Raw genomic sequence first — 18,965 nt, forward strand, 5'->3', positions numbered from 1 at the left:
ATTCTAACTTGGTTCTTACCTGTTCTTCCTTTGCCCAAGACAAAGATTATAATTATTTATTCCCAGAGATACACTTTTTATCTATTTCTCCTTTGTCATTTCAAGGCAGCTGATAGTTATTTGTGCAAAGCATAAGTTTCTTTTTAAAAAAATTAGAGAAAGAAACTTCCCATAAAGAGTGTTCTGGGTCTTTGGAGGGTCATGGAGGAATCAGGATGGAGAAAAGCAGAAAGATTGAGAGTTGGGTGGATGGATAAATGTGTAGATGTTGGCAAGGGGATAGATAGATTAAATAAATGGATAGCTGGATAAAAATATAAATAGATACATGGATATAGATGGGTATGTGAAAGCTTTTTATTATGTTAAGTGTTGAGTACAGAATTCCTCTTAGGAGGAGAACCATCAAGATTTAAGACAGTATCTTGACAACATCTCTGGGTATAAAAAAGGAAGCCCACAGACATGGGCAGACAGAGAATTTAATTGCTTTGCTAAAAAACAGAAGAGCGGCGCTTGGGTGTCTCAGTCAGTTGCATATCCAACTCGATTTGGGCTCAAGTCATGATCCCAGAGTGGTGGGATTGAGCCCCATGTCAAGCTCCACGCTGAGCATGGAGCCTGCTTGAGATATTTTCTCTCTCTCTCTCTCTCTCTCTCTCTCTCTCTCTCTCCCCCCCCCCCCCCGTCCTTCCCCTGCTCATTCTCTAAAATAAAATAAAAAAAAATTAATGTGAAAAAATATGAACTATTGATGGGCTAGACTAAGGAAGGATTAAAGGAAATGACAATATTGAGGAGAAGGTGGGAAAGGCCTTCAACAAGTGAGAGGCCAGGAGGACCAATACAAGAAATTGGCCAGTGAGAAGCTTTAATGCCAAATCTTAAGTAAATTCAATTTTTTAAAAGTCTTTAACACATGCTTATTTATTTATTTATTTATTTATTTATTTATTTGAGAGATAGAGAGAGCATGAGTGGGGGAGAAGGGCAGAGAGAGAGCGAGAATCTTAAGCAGGGCTCCATCTCACAACTCTGAGATCATGACCTGAGCCGAAATCAAGAAAAGGACGTTCAACAGACTGAGCCACCCAGTCATTCCAAGTAAATTATATTCATACAACTACATTACATGAGAACACTGTGTGAAAAAAGGGAAAGAGACTGTGTTGTAAATTGGGCTAAAGCAGCATACAGAAAAGGGAGGACACATACAAGTGATTTTTAATTCAGCTAAAAAATTGTAAGAAACCTCAGAGATATCAAGGAACATAAAGTCTCTCCTGCTATACCTGTTATAGGTGCTCCAGCCATTCTTTTAAATATTCAATGGAAAGATAGCCTCATGAGGCTGAAGAATATGGGAATACTCCCACAGCTAATTATGTGGGTGACAGATAGTTACAGAGATAGAAGCAAGGATGGATTGATTGATGGATCAATCAGCCCATGGCCTGATACAGAATTCTACCTGTCCTTCATACCGGCTTCCCTTCCAAGTGTTTGACAGTAGATATTCTAGGTTTTCATCATTGCAAACATTTTGTGGGCAGAAATGCCCTTGGGATTCCTCATAGAGTTGCCTACATGAAAAGCAATTTGATTGCAAATCAGTAGCTATGAGTAGGTTGATGTCCTCATGCCATTTGACTGGGGACACAAAAATGGAAGCCATTATGTCTGATTTCTATCTAGTGTCATATAATAAGTCTGACAAGTCTCCTCCACCCCACTTCAGTCATGGATCTCTCTTTTTACTTCAGTTGTTCTCAAGGATGTCTGTCCATCGCTTTGAGGTATGAAAGGCAGCAGAATAAAGATTATTCTGAGCTGACCATTCTAAGAAACAGCAGTTGAGAAAGAAGCTCTGCAAACAAGAATAGAAGTGACCCTTTCATAAGGGATATTTATGTTTTACAAAGGAAATCATTTGTAAATGTGTCTCCCTCCCAGTACCAGGAAGAAAAGGATGGCTCTAAGACTCCACTCTTATCAACAGGGAAACACTGACTTAAATCTGCATGACAAACATAACACTTGTTTACTCTATTTTTCTTGGCAACCTCCCACAGCTGGACTTCCCTTTGTCCCAACACCTTTCTTTTGTTTTTAACTTAAGATGGTGTTTAAGGAGGTGGCTTGAGCTATCTTGGGGAGTTACTCAGTTTTTCTGGGTATCTCTCATGTATGCATGAGGTATACATATTTTAAAAAACTTGTTTTTCTCTTGCTAATCTGTCTTTTATGGCAGGGAGTCTCAGCCAAGAACTCAGAAGAGTAGAGAGAAAATTATTTTTCCTCCCCTAAATTTTCTCCATCAAGCCCCACAACAAAAATACATTCTTTCCTTCATAGCCTACACCTGAATTTGACTATCCCAAACATAGGCCCCAAGTTTGGTGAAAATTTATTGTGTCATTTTTCATGTGGTCCACTAAGAGACAATAAAATTGTGTTTTATTTACATAGACATAAACAAGCTCGGAGCCTGGAGCTTGGTTCAGGTTCTGTTTTAGGTTCTGTGTCTCCTTCTCTCTCTACCCCTCCCCTGCTCACACTCTGTCTCTCACTCTCAAAAATAAACATTTAAAAAAATTATATATACGTAAATACACTAAATATGTAAAAACAGGCAAATGGTTCAATAAATTATGGTATCTTCAAATGACATACTATTGTGGGGCACCTGGGTGGCTCAGTCGGTTAAGCACCTGACTTTGGCTCAGATCATGATCTTGCAGTTTGAGAGTTCAAGACCCCCATTGGACTGTCTGCTGTCAGCACAGAGCCTGATTCCAGCCTGTCTGCCCCTCCCCTGCTGGGGTGTTTTTTTTTTTTTTTTCTCTCTCTGTATCTTTCTCAAAAATAAATAAAACATTTAAAAAAATAATATACTATTGTATAATCATTTAAAATGATGGATATAAATAATTTTGAATAGTATAAAAATGTTCATGACATAATGTGAATTAAAACAAAGATATAAATTTGTACGGATACATACGGATACACACAGGCAGCTCTTTCTGCCCAAGGTCCCGTCCCCATGCTTTAATAAAACCACCTTTTCTGCACCAAAAAGAAAACAAACAACCAAAATACACAGAATCACATCTCTATACGCAACAGTACACGCAGAACACATAGACAAAAAGTTGCTAGTTGTGATTCTATTTGAGTGGTGAGATTATAAGTGACTTACTTTCTTCTTTATACTATTCTTCTTAATATTTTACTACTATATATTGGTTTATAAAGCAAAAGCAAGCAATAAAAGGTTATCAAAAAGCCTACAAACAACATCAAATAGAAGGAAAACAGCAACAAGAGCACCAGAAACTAAGAATAATAATCAAGTATATGCAGGCCCAAGACAGAATTTAGAAGCAGCTTTAATGGCCACCTTGAGTCTACTTCCCGAACTCTAAAAGGTAGCCTAGGGGGGTCCTAATGACCTTCCTAACCTGAGGAAGAGAGCAATGATCTTCCTGAAGATTTTCTGTTGACTCAGGGAGCTTTAGTGCCAGGATCCAGCCAAGAAATATAAACAAACGTTAAGTATAACCCTATCCCCCAACACACCATAAAACACTCTCTCCAGGACTGTGAACTCCTAGGAGGGACCTCTTCTTGCACCACCAGGGATGGGTAGAGTTCCTTAGCCCTGTTTCTCAAACTTTAGTCACACGAACACCTATAGTTAATGTATGTATTTTTAAAATTATGCTGGCAGGGGCGCCTGGGTGGCTTAGTCGGTTAAGCATCTGACAACTCTTGATTTCAGCTTAAGTCATGATCTCACAGTTTCATGGGTTTGAAACCTGAATGGGACTCTGGGCTAACAGAGCAGAGCCTGCTTGGGATTCTCTCTCTCTTCCCTCTCTCTCTGTCTCTGCCCCTCCTCCACTTGCACTCTCTCTCTCTGAAAATAAATAAACTTTAAAAAAAATGAAAACAAAATTATGCTGGCAAAAACTTGGGAAATGCTGGATCTTTAATATACTAAGGTACATTTTAAATCTCAAAAGGAAGGATCATTTAGTGCTCTACCATTAATTTGACCTCGGAGGTTTTATTTGTTTGTGTCACTAAATTAGCCTTGTATGAAAAGCCATATACAGGAACCCCTAGTTGGAGTTTCATTTCTTCAAGTGTTTCTACCACTGACTTCATTTATAAAATAAAAGGCTATTTCCAAGGTTGGTAATTGAAGAAAAAATCTCCATATAGGTAAGACAGTGGGTTTTTAATAACATAAATCTTGCCTCCTTTCTCTTAAAGATTTCTTCCCCACTACTATCTCTCAACCACAGATTGGTTTCAGAGGAAGAGGTACTGCCCTTTTAATTCTTGGTTTCAAACTTATTCCCCATAATATGATTAAGGCCAGCCTGGAATAAACACTTTAATAAATACTAGTAGATTTTTCAAAGGAGAGAGAGGAAGATAAAGTCTCAAACCCAGGGAATAAAAATGAAACCAAATAATCTATTTTACAAGGTATATTCATCTCCATCTTTGCAGTTTCTATAGCAAGGATTCCCTACCTGATTTATCACTCATCATTTATCACTTATTTTAGCACCTATCATCCAGAAGGACAAGCCCATGCACCCCCAAGTTCAAGTCAAACATGTATGTACACCATACAGATGTGTCAAGATTGCCATCTGGTCTGGTTCAAAAGACTTAGAAGAATGAATGTTATTTTCTCTCTCTTTTTCAAAATTAACTGTCTAAATAATACATGTACTCTGTTCAAAAATCAAAGGGTTGTAATAAAAAACAGCATTTCCCCACCCCACTTGCATCTAGTCCTACCAACTGTCTTCTACACTTTCAGCCACTTCTGGTATTTATCTGCATGTTTCTAACCCTTATACTGATACATACTGATTAGTCTTAGACATCATCTACTGGTACCCTTTTATGATGGAGAAGGCTGGAGCTCTTATACCTCTCAGTACGGTTACATCATACTTTTTGATAAAGTCAATGGTGTTTACATTATGATAATTAGATTATTGTTCACGGCTGAAATAAGTAAGTATATTATATATTGTCGTGTTATGTTATGTTACGTTATTTTTTCCTAATCGTTGCTTTTGCCTTTGCTTTTTATGTTTTTTAATATGCCTATTTCGAAATTTTTCCAAGTACTCCAACCAAACTGTCAAATTTCTAGGGTGTATTTGTTTGTTTGTTTTTTAAATAAGCTCTCCTATAGCACTTTGTCTTCTTGCTTTAATCTCAGCTGGTTGCTCTTAAGTCTGGTGCAGAGCTCTTGTCCTGGGAATTTTTCCTTTGCCATGCTTCAGAGTTAGGTTTGCCTATTCCCTAAATCCCATCTATCCCCATTTCACTGAAGTAAATTCTTTAGTATTTTCCTAAAAAAGAATAAAAATCAACTTTTGATTCCTTGCATGTTAAAAAAAAAAAAAAAAAACAGGCTTAAAATGGAGCCATTTGTGCTAAGCCCCATGTCAGCAAACTAGGACTTAATATATAACCTAATTGCAGTTTCAGCCTTTCCCAGGAGTGGAATTTTAAATCAATCAGTCTGGAATTTCCTGATCAACCCTTGTGAGGTCATCTGCTTAGTAGACCCCACCCTTACCAAAAGAAAGGTGACCTTGCCTGAAGTAATCCTTTCTTTTTATTAATGACTTCCTTATCCCTGCCCCTTCTGCTTATAAAAGAGTTACATTTTGAACAGTTCCTCATAGCTCTTTTCCACTTACTAAAGGGGATGCTGCCTGATTCATGAGCTGTTAGAAAAAAGTCCATTAGATCTTCAAATTTACTCAGTTGAATTTTTTTTTTAACAGGTTCCTGAAAATATCTTTATGCTACTCTTTACATTTGATTAGTGGTTTGGCTAGGTATAAAATACAAGGTAGCAAATAATTTCTCTCTCAATTCTGAAAGCATTATGCCAATGTCCTTTAAGAGGTGATCTAAGGTGGGGTACCTGGATGGCTCAATCAGGTTAAGCATCCAACTTCAGTTTAGGTCATGATCTCACAGTTTGAGTTTGAGCCCCACAGTTGGCCTTTCGGCTCTATGCTGACAGTTGGGTTCTGTGCTGACAGTATGGAGCCTGCTTGGGATTCTCTCTCCCTCTCTCTGCCCCTCCCCCACTTGTGCTCTCAAAATAAATAAACTTTAAAATATATATAAAAAAAAAAAAAAAAGAGGCTGTCTAGGGTACCTAATGGGCTTAGTCAGTAGAGCATACAACTCTTGATCTTGGGGTAGTGCATTAAACCCCCTTGGTGGGCAAAGAGATTACTTAAAAAAAAAAAAAAGAAGTGATCTTGCTAATTAGATGTCTAATGTAGTTCTGAATTTTTCCATTATATGTGATTTTTTTCCCTCTATGGATGTATTTAGAATCATCTCTATATCCCTAGTTTTCAGAAATTTCATAGTAATGATCCATGGTATGGGTATTCTTTCCTTCATTTGGCTTGACCCTCAATTAACTACTTGCAAACTTTTTTAAACATTTATTTATTTTTGAGAGAATGCTTGCACAGGAGGGGCAGAGGGAGAGAGAGAATCTCAAGCAGACTCTGAGCCGAGCTCAGAGCCCAACTGGAGTCTCCATCTCACCAACCATGACATCATGACCTGAGCCGAAATCAAGAGTCGGACACTTAACTACTGAGCCACCCAGGCACCCCAACTCCTTGCAATCTTGATTTGTATCCTAAAATCAAAGAAATGTGGCTGTATTTTTTGATAATTTTCTCTACCTCATTTTACCTATTCTCTCTTTCTGGCCCTACTATTAAATCAAATATGATGAGAGACCATAAGGCAAGCTGAGGGCCAAGCACAAGCTAGCACAACCCCCTTCCCTCCAGGGGGGATATGTGTGATATTCCTCAGGCACTCCTGGTTGCCCGAGGACATAGGAAAGGGAAAGAAAACCAACAGTTAACTGATAGAGGTCACAGTTGGGCAGGAAATAAGTCTCCAACAGTTTACAAATATCTTAGTACAATTAGAAGAAAAGGGGGATCTTATCAATAGCCTAATCTCCAGGACCTCTCTACTGTCTTTTTTTTGTTTTCCTACTGTCTTAATGATAGTGTTTTGCTAGAGGGAAAAACAACTCTAGCCAGACAATAGCTAGACCTCCAGTAATCTGTGAGTCTTCTTTAGCATATGGAAATCCCTTTAAGAAACTTTTTGAATCTACCCCCAGCTCCACAGTATGTAACCAGTCACTCTGCACAACTCCAGTGCAGCTCTTTCTGCCCATGCATCCTGTCTCCTTGCTTTAATAAAATCACATTTTTGCACCAAAGACTTCTTCAAGAATTCCTTCTTGGCTGTCAGCTCTGAATCCCCATGACCACTCCAAAAACCCATCAAAATGTATCTGAATATTTGTGGGGTGCCTGAGTGGCTCAGTTGGTTAAGCCTAGGACTCTTGGTTTTGGCTCAGGTCATGACCTCACAGTTTCCTGGTTTTGAGCCCTGCATCAGGCTCTGTGCTGGCAATGTGGAGCCTGCTTGGGATTCTCTCCCCCTCTCCATCTGCCCCTCCCCCACTCACACTGTCTCTGTTTCTCTCAAAATAAATAAATAAACTTAAAAACTATTTTTTAAGATGTATCTGAATATTTCTAATCATTGTTTTAATGTCTGGGAAATATCTTTGATTTCATCCTCTGAGAGAGAAAGCCAGGGAACCTGCATTACAGAAAGTATATTTTTATTTATTAATGACCCATTTTCAGCATGGAGCTACATCCCTACCTTATCTTGGCCTTGGCATTTTTACTCTAAAATCTGCTTTGGGAAAATAATCCACAGATTTGGTGGAAGGGAGTGGGAGCCGGCGCAGAGAGGTAGGGAGTCAGGCTAGCATAGGATAAAGAAGTGGAAACAGAAGCCCAACTGTGCTGAATATCAACTTACAACTGATCTTTTGATTTTCAGATCCAAACTTTACTACACTTTCTCCCAAGGGCTGGGCTTCTCAGGGATTATCCCAGGTTCCTAATATTTCCTTGTCTTTCATGACCTTGACATTTTTGGAGAACAGGCCAGTTATTTTATAAAATGTCGTCCTTCGGTTTAGGTTTGACTAGTGTTTTCTTATGATTAAAGTTATACATTTTTGTCAGGGGTGTCACAGAAACAATGCTGTCTTCTTCTGTCAGGGAGCACACACTGTCAATCTGTCCGATTACTAATAGTGTTAACTTCAGTCACTGAATGAAGGTGATATCTGCTACATTTCTCTACCATAAAGTTATTTTTCCTTTGCAATTAATAATTATTCTACGTAAATATCCAGTTCTGTACCAAACTTTCACTTACTGTTTAAGATCCATTGATGATTTTTGCCTAAATCATTACTATCATGATGATTGCCAAATGGTGACTTTCTAATTCCATCATTCCATCCACATTTATTAATTGGCATTATACTGCAAGGAAGCTTTTTCTTGCTGGCTGTTCAATTTTTCATGTATTTACATAAGTCTGAATTCATGGATTTCTATTTTACTCAATGCCCCAAACCCAACCGTTTGGTTCACTAAGAGCTCCTTCAAGCTTGTTTCTGTGCCCCTTGACACATCTGCATTATTCTTTGAGAATTTTCTTACTTTTTGGCTCCCAAAAGTGTTCCAAGTTCATACTGTACTGCACCAGCCCTAGAGTCAGCCATTCTTCCAGAGTCCTTATTCCTTTTAATTCAGAATGATATTCAGAAATGAAGGTCTGGTTTTTGGTATGTTCATTTGTTACCAGATAAACATTGCTTCTAGATCCTCTTAGAGAATAGAAGTAAGGTATGTATGTATGTATGTATGTATGTATCCACACACCCCCATACTAGCATCTATATCAATTTTATAATACTCTGTTTTATAAAATGCATGCAGATACATACACATGGATTCAGACACGGACATAGATATAGATATACCATGAGTGTCCACCAATTAAAATCCGACCAAGCAGGATTCCTTCTATCCTTTTCCTTTTCATATTGGTAACTTTTTTCTCTATCAGTGAGAAACTTGGCTATTTTCCTCAATATATCCACTCATCTTCTCAGGCCCTCTGTATGTAATCAAACTCCCAACTGTACTGACCACATCCTTACTCAACCACCCTTTTCTCAGTTCCTAATCACAGCTGTTCTGCCTCATTTGGCCACCTCCTCAGTCAGTTCCCACTATTACAGCTTTCAATGACCATTTCTATGATTGGTTCCCAAGATTCAAGTCCACTCAGGAAGGTTGATACAAGACCATTTTTAGGGGCACCTGGGTGGTTCAGTTAGTTAAACATCTGACTCTTGATTTTGGCTCATGGTTTGTGAGCTCGAGCCCTGCACTGGGATTCTCTCTCACACACAAAATAAATAATAAACTTAAAAAAAAATAATAATAAAGAGTTAAGGAGACTCTTCCTTCCAACTTGGGTCCCTGCTTCAAAAAAAAAAAAAAAAAAAAAAAAAAATCATTTCTAGCTGCTAAAGACCCATTGACCCATAATCATATGCCACTTTCCCCCCTCCAAACTCAGTGTGGGCTACCACAATAGTCTCATCTCTCCCACGGGGCCTTGGTCAAGATCACTCTGTTTTACCCATAGATATCCTTAACTCTGAATATCTCAGAGAAACAGGAGTGATAACATCAATTTCTTTCTGCCCAAAAGGCCCTGAACCCATTATGCAAATGAAACCACTCAGTTCTCATAATTCTGCAGAGATTGGTTCTTCGCAAATTCTGACAAAATGAATCTTTTCCCCAAATAGCTATTAGCTACTCTTATGAATGAAAAAAATAATAAGGCATCTCCATTACATGACATTTACTGTATTATAAAATCATTTGTCTATTGGTCTCAGGTCTATAAACTCTAAACTCCTTGAAAGTAGGCATCCTTGTAGCACCAATGCCTAACATACTGTCTAATCATTGTAGATACTATTTTTACTTATTTATTTATTTATTTATTTATTTATTTATATTTTTAGAGAGAGAGCATGTGCAAGTGGGGAAGGGGGCAGAGGGGGAGGGAAAGAATCTTAAGCAGGCTCCATGCTCAGAGCTGACACAGGGCTCAATCCCATGACCTTGGGATCATCACCTGAGTGGAAATCAAAAGTCAGACACCCAACCAAATGAGCCACCCAGGTGCCTCTAGTCATTATAGACACTATAATTTTTTTAACCTTTATTTGAACCTATACTTCCTTCTTCCTCTTTGTACATCAGGGCTCAATACTATGTACTTTGTAAGACTCAGTTTTTTGTCTAATAACCCAGCATTTCTGCCATAGTCAGTGTATTAGTGGTGATCAAGGGACAGTCTGAGGATGTCTTGGAGAAATAACCATTACAGAGATTTTGATCTCTAACAGAGTGCTTTCTAAAAGCCAACAGCCCTTTTATGGGCTACATATAGAAGACCTCTTTTTACCAGAATCCTTTTAATTCTTGAAGGACACTCTAAAACTCTCTCTTTGTAGGCCACCATTTCCTGGAAACTTCCTGAATACAGGTTCTTGCTGCTATACCAATGCCTTTTACAAGAAGGACTAGAAGGCCTAATGGAGTCTCATAAATCCATCAGAGCAGACCTTCACATAAAGATCAACACCAACTTTGGGCAGCAACTTCATGCGACAACAGGATGAGTGTGTTTACCTTGAGAAGTATTTACTCCCCTTCCCCCACTGGAAACGGCTCTGATTGAGATGAGCTCCCCAATTCCCTGAATGTACCCTGATGCAAAGCAATTGTCCTCAAGGATTGATTTTAGCAGGCTCTTCACAATAGGGATTTCCATCTGAACTCACCTCACAGCCATGTGCTTGACACTGGGTTTTAACTCACCCAAATGCACTTCCTTCCTCCTGTAAGATTGGATGACCTCAGGAGCATCAAATACATTACCATTCTATTCCTTGGTGACAATGTTGAGGGATCGCCTGTCTTTCCTCTTTTAGCTATGTGAAGTCTACCAAGCCTACCAAGAAATAGGTAATACACATAATGGATAAACTGATGCAAGCATAAAGAATGGGAATGTGGAAGGAATTCTTTTTATACCAGCATTACTCCCATACCAAACTCAGAGAAAAATGGCACAAAAATAAACACTAGTGTCCGATCTTACATGGGATCATAGATGCAAATATGCTAGTAAAATACTACCATACATCCAGGAATATGTTATAATTATAATATATGACAACCGGGTAGGGTTTAGCTCAAAATATAAAGGTTTGCTATTAGAAAATTAATGGTTTCAATTTGGAAAATATGTATTTCAACAAATGTGGGGGAAAGCTCTTAAGGTTCAAACTCTATTCCTGATTTTTAAACATTTTGAGCAAACTGGGAATGAATATAAATATCCTTAATTTCATATATCAGAAATCTCCACCAAAAATAATACCTGATAGTGAAACACAGGAATTCTTCCCATTAAATTTTGAAAAGAGACCTTACTTTCAATATTGTATTATTGATCATAAGCAATACAGAGAAACAGAAAATAAAGATAGCAGGTATACATACTGAAGAAGGAAAGGCAAAGTATCAATATGCCTACCTAGAAAATGCAAAAGAAATAATTGTTAGCTAGGATGCAATGGGAAGTTGCTTAAATAAGGGGACTGAAAACTATCACAGAATGGAGGACGGGAAGGGACAAAAGCAGGGAAGGAATGGGTTTTGCTTCACAGAACCAACAGTTCCAGCCAAGGAGATGCCCAACTAGGTGTTTCACCCAATAGCCCTTTGACAGGTGTGTCTCACTTGGTGACCCCTTACTTGAGCCAGTTTAAGCTGAATAGGCATTAAGGACCTACAGAGGAGGTCCCAAGGTGTCTTGAAGTTACCTTTAGCTCATTAGAATACTAAGCTCTCCTCCTATGAGCAGAGTTTTCCATCATTTTTTTGAACATACAATGTATGTACTAGCATGTTGACCTGCTAGGCATGAGCAGTTGAACCAAAAGTGCATATGCAAGCTCCATGCCCCCTCCTCCAAAATGCTGGGAGACAGTGCTTTGAAAGCTATCTCCCTGTCTTCTTACTTATAACAATAAAAAGCTCTTTGCTTTCAACATTTCCTTGGATTGTGCTCAACATGATGCACCCCAAGTGGCAAACCTATATAATGATAAGCAATTAAGATAATAGGAGCTCACCAAGATAACCAGATATAAGAATAAGAAAAACAATGAAACAGGGGTGCTGGGGTGGCTTAGTTGGTTGAGCCTCTGACTCTTGATTTTGTCTCAGGTCATGATCCCAAAGTCATGGGATCAAGCCCCACATCAGGCTCCACACTGAGTGTGGAGACTGCTTGTAATTCTCTTTCTCTCTCCCTCTGTCCCTCTCCTCCATGCTCTCTAATAAGGAAAAAAAAAAAAGAAAAAGAAAAACAATGAAAAGAAACATATGAAACAATTTTCAATCTCATCACATAACCAATAAATGTGAATTAAAACAATGCCCTACCAACCATTATTAATTTTTAAAATTCAGTGGTACAATCTTTTAGGAAGGGATTTGGCAACAGTAACTAGAAAAAGATCCATTTGTTGGCTTCTGCTATAACTCTATCCTAAGGAAATATTCCAAGATATATAAAGATGTTCACAGACTACTTTCATAGAAAACAGAAAAATCTGGGGAAAAAAATCTAATGTCCAACAAGAGAGAGAATGAATTAGCTAAAAAATCATATATTGGCTTAAAGAAATATATTTTTTTAATTTTATTTATTTTGAAGGAGGGGGGCAGGGAGGGGCAGAGAGAGAGGGAGAGAGAGAATCCCAGGCATGTTCCACATTCAGCACAGAGCCCAATATGGGACTCGATCTCATGACTACGAGATCATGAGCCAAAATCAAGAGTCAGATGCTTAACTGACTGAGCCACTCAGGTGCCCCAATATTGATTTTTTTTATCAATAAGAGATCTTTGAAGGTCTCTGTAATAACACTGAAATATTATTAAATGATAATTAGTGAAAAATCAAGAAAAACTATGTTTAGTGTAACAACTCCATTAAAATGCATTTGGAGAAAAGTGTCACAAGAAATGTCGTATAGTCAATGATACAAACTCTTGACTCTGAAGTTGTGACTTCAAATCCTGAGGCTAACACCTCCTAGTAATATAACTTTGGCCAAATTACTTGATTTGCCTCAGTTTCTCACCTATAAAACGGAATTTAATAATAGCAGCTGTACCTTTTTCCAAAGAAGACATCCAGATGGCTAAGAGACACAGGAAAAGATGCTCAACATCACTCATTATCAGAGAAATACAAACCCAAACCACAATGAGATACCCCTCACATCTGTCAGAAAGGCTAAAATTAACTCAGGAAACAACAGATGTTGGCAAGGGTGTGGAGAAAGGGGAACACTGTTGCACTGTTGGTGGGAATGCAAACTGGTGCAGCCACTCTGGGAAATAGTGTGGAGGTTCCTCCAAAAATTAGACATAGAACTACTCTAGGGGCACCTGGGCGGCTCAGTTGGTTAAGCGGGCTGACTTCAGCTAAGGTCATGATCTCGCAGTTTTCAAGTCCAAGCCCTATGTTGGGCTCTTGCTGACAGTTCAGAGCCTGGAGCCTGCTTCAGATTCTGCGTCTCCCTCTCTCTCTGCCCCTTGCTCTCACTCTGTCATTCTCTCTCAAAAGAATAAACAAACATTTAAAAACACAGAACTACTCTATAACCAGCAATTCCACTACAGGGTATTTATCCAAAGGATATAAAATGCTGCTTCGACGGGGCACATGCACACCAATGTTTATATAGCAGCACTCTCAATAATAGCCAAATTATGGAAAGAGCTCAAATGTCCATCAACTGATAAATGGATAAATAAGATGTGGTGTATATATGGAACAGTACTCGGCAATCAGAGAATGAAGTCTTGCCATTTGCAACATGGATAGAGCTAGAGTGTATTATGCTGTGAAATAAGTCAGTCAGAGAAAGACAAATATCATATGATTTCCCTCATATGTGGAATTTAAGAAACAAAACAGGTGAACATAGGGGAAGAGAAAGAAAAATAAGATAAGAAAGGGGGGAGGCAAACCATAAGAGACTCTTAAATAAAGAGAAGCAACTGAGCGTTGGTGAGGGGAGGTCAGTGGGGGATGTGCTAAATGGGTGATGGGCATTAAGGAGGGCACTTGTTGGGATGAGCACTGGGTGTTATACGTAAGTGATGAATCACTAGGTTTTACTCCTGAAACCAATACTACACCGTATTTAACTAACTTGAATTTAAATAAATAAATTTTAAAAAATAATAGCAGCTGTCTCATAGAGTTGTTGTGACAGCAAATGAGTTAATACCTGCAAAGCTCCATGAGCTGTGATGTTGATATGGTAAGCTGCTAATAAACATTAACTTGAATGCAGCAGAGTGCTAGTAGGCATTGTATTAGGGAGATAAGATTCTGAGTGTTTTCATTCCCATTTTCTAAACTTTCTATGATATTATTTTTGTTTTACAGTAAAAATGCATATTTTAATATTAAAAAATACTATTTCTAATTCATGCTAATCTCTTCTCTTGCCTATATTCTAATTCCACTCCCTCCTGTTTATCTAGGACCTGGTTCCATCCATTATCTCTTTTCTGTTACCTCAAACTCCTCTAATGATTCACTAAATAAATAGATTCCTAACTGTAATCTTTACTCTCTTCACTGTCACACTTCTTAAGGAAAAAAAAAATTCACAATAACTTTCTTCAATTTGAATTTCCCATTCACTCTTCGGTATATTGGAATCTAAATTCTCTTTCCGTTATGCCAGTCTAACAATGTTGTTAATTTCCTTAACATTCAAAACTAATTAATGTATATCCTATTTACCCAATCACAGGTGTTTTAACACTTCTAGTCACTTTCTCCTTGAAATTCTCTTCACTGTCCTATCACACTTAGAAAGGATGTGAGAGGAGGAGGAGGCACAGGTTTTAGAATTGCCTCTGTTGGAAACCGAAAGCTGGTAGCCTGTGTCTGAGATCAGGTCTGAAGCCATAGACTGTAGAACCAATCCAGAAAGGAGAAGTAGGTGTGGTCAAGTGAAAGCGCTTGGCTGGGGAAATCCAATAATGGAACCAGAAAGCAAAGTGGGTCAAAGACAAAAGAACACCCTGAATCCCAAGGGGAACAAAAAAGTCTGCAGTTGCAGAAGAAAATCTGCAGAATCCCCGTGACCACTTCAGCAGAATTGTATTGTCAAATCTCAGTGTGTGGAGTCTTTTATTCTCAGAATATCTTAAGGATGCTTTTTTTATGTAATTCAATACCACCCTCTCAGACTCACCTCTTTCTTCTCTAACTGTTCATTCTCCCATTTATTAATCCAGCCTTCCTTCCATTTATCGTAGATTTACCAAATGATCACCATAAGCCAGGCATTGTGATATGCCATGAAGCTGCACAATAAATAAGGTAAAAGTCCTTCTCAAAAGCTCACCCAATTCATATTTCTTTCTCTGACCACCACATTAATGTGTTTCCCAAGGTTCTTACCTAGACACTTCTATGCTACTCATGGCTCCAACTGTCTCACATTACCAATGGGCTCCCTGGCTTCTTCATCTGATACTTGTAGATATTTCAAACTCAGGACGGCCAAAACCAGACACTCATTTGCCACCAAACCAGAAGAGATCAACCAGAAACCAGAAACTTTAAAGTCATGCATCAACTTTCCTGTCTTTCACCACATAGATGAACAAATGGATAGCAATTCTTAACAATATCATCTCCTAAAAAGCTTTCAAACCTGCACTCTCCTCTCTATTCTAACTCTACATTAATTTCAGTCCATAATTACTTTGATAAAGCCTTCTGTTTCCTGTCATCCATTATCTCCCCCTTCCAGTTCATCATTACTACTGATGTCAGAATTATCTTTCCAAAAGACAAATTTTATCCACCATTGTTTTGTATCCATATGTTTTACCCCTGCATTCTGGACATTTAGATTTTGTCCACATATTTCTTTTGTTGTTGTTGTTTATTTATTTTTGAGAGAGAGAGAGAGAGACAGAGTGCGAGCAGAGAGGAGACACAGAATCAGAAGCAGACTGCAGGCTCTGTCAGCACTGAGCCCTACATGGAGCTCAAGCTCACAAACTGCGAGATCATGACCTTAGCCGACATCGGATGCTTAACCGACTAAGCCACCCAGGCACCCCCATCCACATATTTCTTTTTCATCTGTATCTCTCAACACCATGCTGGATAAAAAAAATTGCTTATATTTCCCAAACACAAGAAACTTTGGTCATGCTTTATGCCTTTCTTTGCCAAAAATGCTCCAACCTTGTTTTCCATCTGATATGTCTAAATTTGCTCAAATATTACTTGCTAGGCAAAGTATTTCCCATCTCCTTCAGAGCTGTCCAACTTCTCCACAGAACTCTGTGCTTAGAGTATATCTCTATTAAGGAAGAATCACATTTGTTTTGCATTCATTTGGACATCTATATAATACTTGTTAGCTGTCTCCAACATTGAAATGAGTGCCTAAATGTAGATTGTAGAGATCATGTATTTTTTATATTTTCCTGCATCCAGCAAAATGGCCACCACAAGTCTTTGCTGAAAGAATGAATAACTCACAGAATAAATAATGAATAGGAGAAAATGTGTTTTTCTTTCCCTTCATTACATGACTAAGAGGATACAACATGTATCTCAGTGAAAGGGCTGAGAAAATGCAGATTGAGAAATAGAATGAAAGTCAAAGGAGAAAGGCAGGAGAAATCAAGAGGAATCACTGGTGTGCACAGAAAACAAAGCTGACATCTAGGAAGAGAGGCAGAGCATGAGAGGAGATCAAAGTGAAAGCTGGAAAGAATCCAACAGGACAAGGGATATCAGAATCCCAATGAAATCTTTGCAGTTTGACTCCACGAACCCAAACAAGCCTCATCAGTTTGTCATCCTGGTAAAGACAGGACATTCCACAGTTCCTAGGAAAAGAACTAGAAAAAAACTTACACTTGGCCAGCAAGGCATCCGATCAAAAAATTTCCCAGAGTATATAGGTCTGATGCAATCTGGAGGTTCTACTCCAGGTTCATTGTTTTCAGTCTCTTTTCTCTCTTCCGGTTGTTGGGCAAACTGGCACTCAGAAGGTTCTATCACCAAGCCCATTTGGGGGCCTGTTTCATCTGGCTCTTCTAGACCAGTGTCTACCACTGCAGGAGGCTTCATCTCTGCACTGGGCTCCATTACCACACAGGTACCTCTTCCCAGTTCCTGTCTAGGATCCATATCCAAAGCAGGCTGTTTCCCTACTGAAGCCCCTAACACTTTAGGGGAACCAGCTGCAGAGCCTCTCCTGCTCCCTAGAGCCTGCGGACTTTCGCCTACCATGCTTAAGGGAGGCTGTATTATCCTTCCAGAACACCCTGCCAGAAGACACTCATTTTCTAAACCCCCTCCTCCTGGCACCATACCCAGAGGTTTTGTTTCCCGTGAGGCTGAGACCCCATAGACTCCTAAATTACTCCTCTCCGTGAGGGTCCTAGATGTATTCTGCCTTTTTAATTTCATTTCAAGCTCCTTGCTCAACAGAGATTTTGTTTCTGGTGATGCATTCCTCTCAAATTTATTACTAACCAAGAGGTTCTCCCTACATGAGGAATCTTCTTTTCTTAATCCCACTCTCAACCCTAACTCTGTGGGAGATTTTGTTCCCATGACGACCCCCCTCTCTCCTAAATCATCCTTCCCTTCGTGAGTGAGCCCAATCTCTATGCTCTGGGGAGATTTCCTCTCAGACACCCCCATTCCTCGAACAGCACTCATCTCAAAGGGGAAGTCTATACCTGGCTGAAGGAAAGTTCCTAATCCCTTGGGGTGCCCCAAACCTTTGGGGGACCCCACTCTCACGAAAGAACACATCTCAACTCGGACTCCCTGCCCACAGCTTCCTGCCTACGAAATAACACCTAGCAGAAAGGAGACTAAGGTCTGTTTACCCGGTTACCTAGGAAACAGGGGCGTGGCTTAACGCGCAACTGTTTCTCGGGGCAGGATCCCGCCCATTTCTCCCCGACTTTCTCCAGTCAGTTTCTCTCCCTCTCTCTCTCCCCCTTCTTCTTTTTCTCCTTCCCTCCCTCTCTCCTCTCTTTTCCTCCTTCTTGACCAAATCTGGAGGGCAAGAAAACAAGGAGGATGTGGTTTTGGGCACTGGAGAAAATGTTCACTAACTTCTCTTCGGTTTGTCTAGCAAAGCAGTCCCCTCAGGATGGGTTCAACCGTGGGCTTCCTCCTCCTGGCCATTGGCCTACTAATTTTATGGCAATCAGGATAAAAGCAACCACTTCTCTGGTTGTGACCATTAATTTAGGTCCTTCCTTGTGCATGTACAAGCACAGTGCACGTAGTTCTTTCAGCCTAAAGAACTACTTTAAATTCTGTGAAGTTATTTGGTACCTGTGTTACAGAAACTACTTAAAGTCTTTGAGAACATTTACATTTTAATAAATAGGCTTTAAATAGTATTTAAATATGTTAAAGTTTGAGGGGTGTTATACAATAATGCATATCAACTTCTTAAAATATTGTGCAACTCAAAATCTGGATATGTAAGCATGAGATTTTCTTTAAATTGGGGCTACAACTTTGTCAGGTTTTAATGAAAGTGTATTTAGTAAATATTTGTCATGTTTTACACATACAGGGGATACAGAGCACCTAGCTTAGAATCTGAATGGAATTTATAGGATTCCAGTCTTTTAGAAACTATGAAAAACTTGTAAATGAAAAACTAAAAAAAACAAATGCTTAAGAGACATTTCACATTTGAACAAATTGTGTACTGTAATTTTCATATAGTTAATATAAATATTCTTCTCCCTCAAGCACTTTAAATGACTTGAAAGCCTGTAAATGAAGGGATGTCTGCATGTATAAGC

At 39.0% G+C, this 18,965-nt stretch overlaps 1 protein-coding gene across 2 annotated transcripts in view; it reads right to left on the reverse strand.

The window, feature by feature from the left end:
- Window positions 1-18,011, reverse strand: part of EFHB (EF-hand domain family member B) — a 48,628-nt gene extending 30,617 nt beyond the window's left edge. The window contains exon 1 of one of the 2 annotated variants that reach the window (XM_049628864.1): window positions 17,041-18,008. In XM_049628864.1, coding sequence (XP_049484821.1) covers window positions 17,041-17,949 — 909 coding nt within the window. In that variant the 5' untranslated portion in view covers window positions 17,950-18,008. Of the gene's footprint in view, window positions 1-17,040 lie in introns of both variants that reach the window. The other variant, XM_049628865.1, reaches the window with a different exon arrangement.
- Window positions 18,012-18,965: the final 954 nt, after the last annotated feature.

This window comes from Panthera uncia, chromosome C2 (genome assembly GCF_023721935.1).
Source record: "Panthera uncia isolate 11264 chromosome C2, Puncia_PCG_1.0, whole genome shotgun sequence".
NCBI lineage: Eukaryota > Metazoa > Chordata > Mammalia > Carnivora > Felidae > Panthera > Panthera uncia.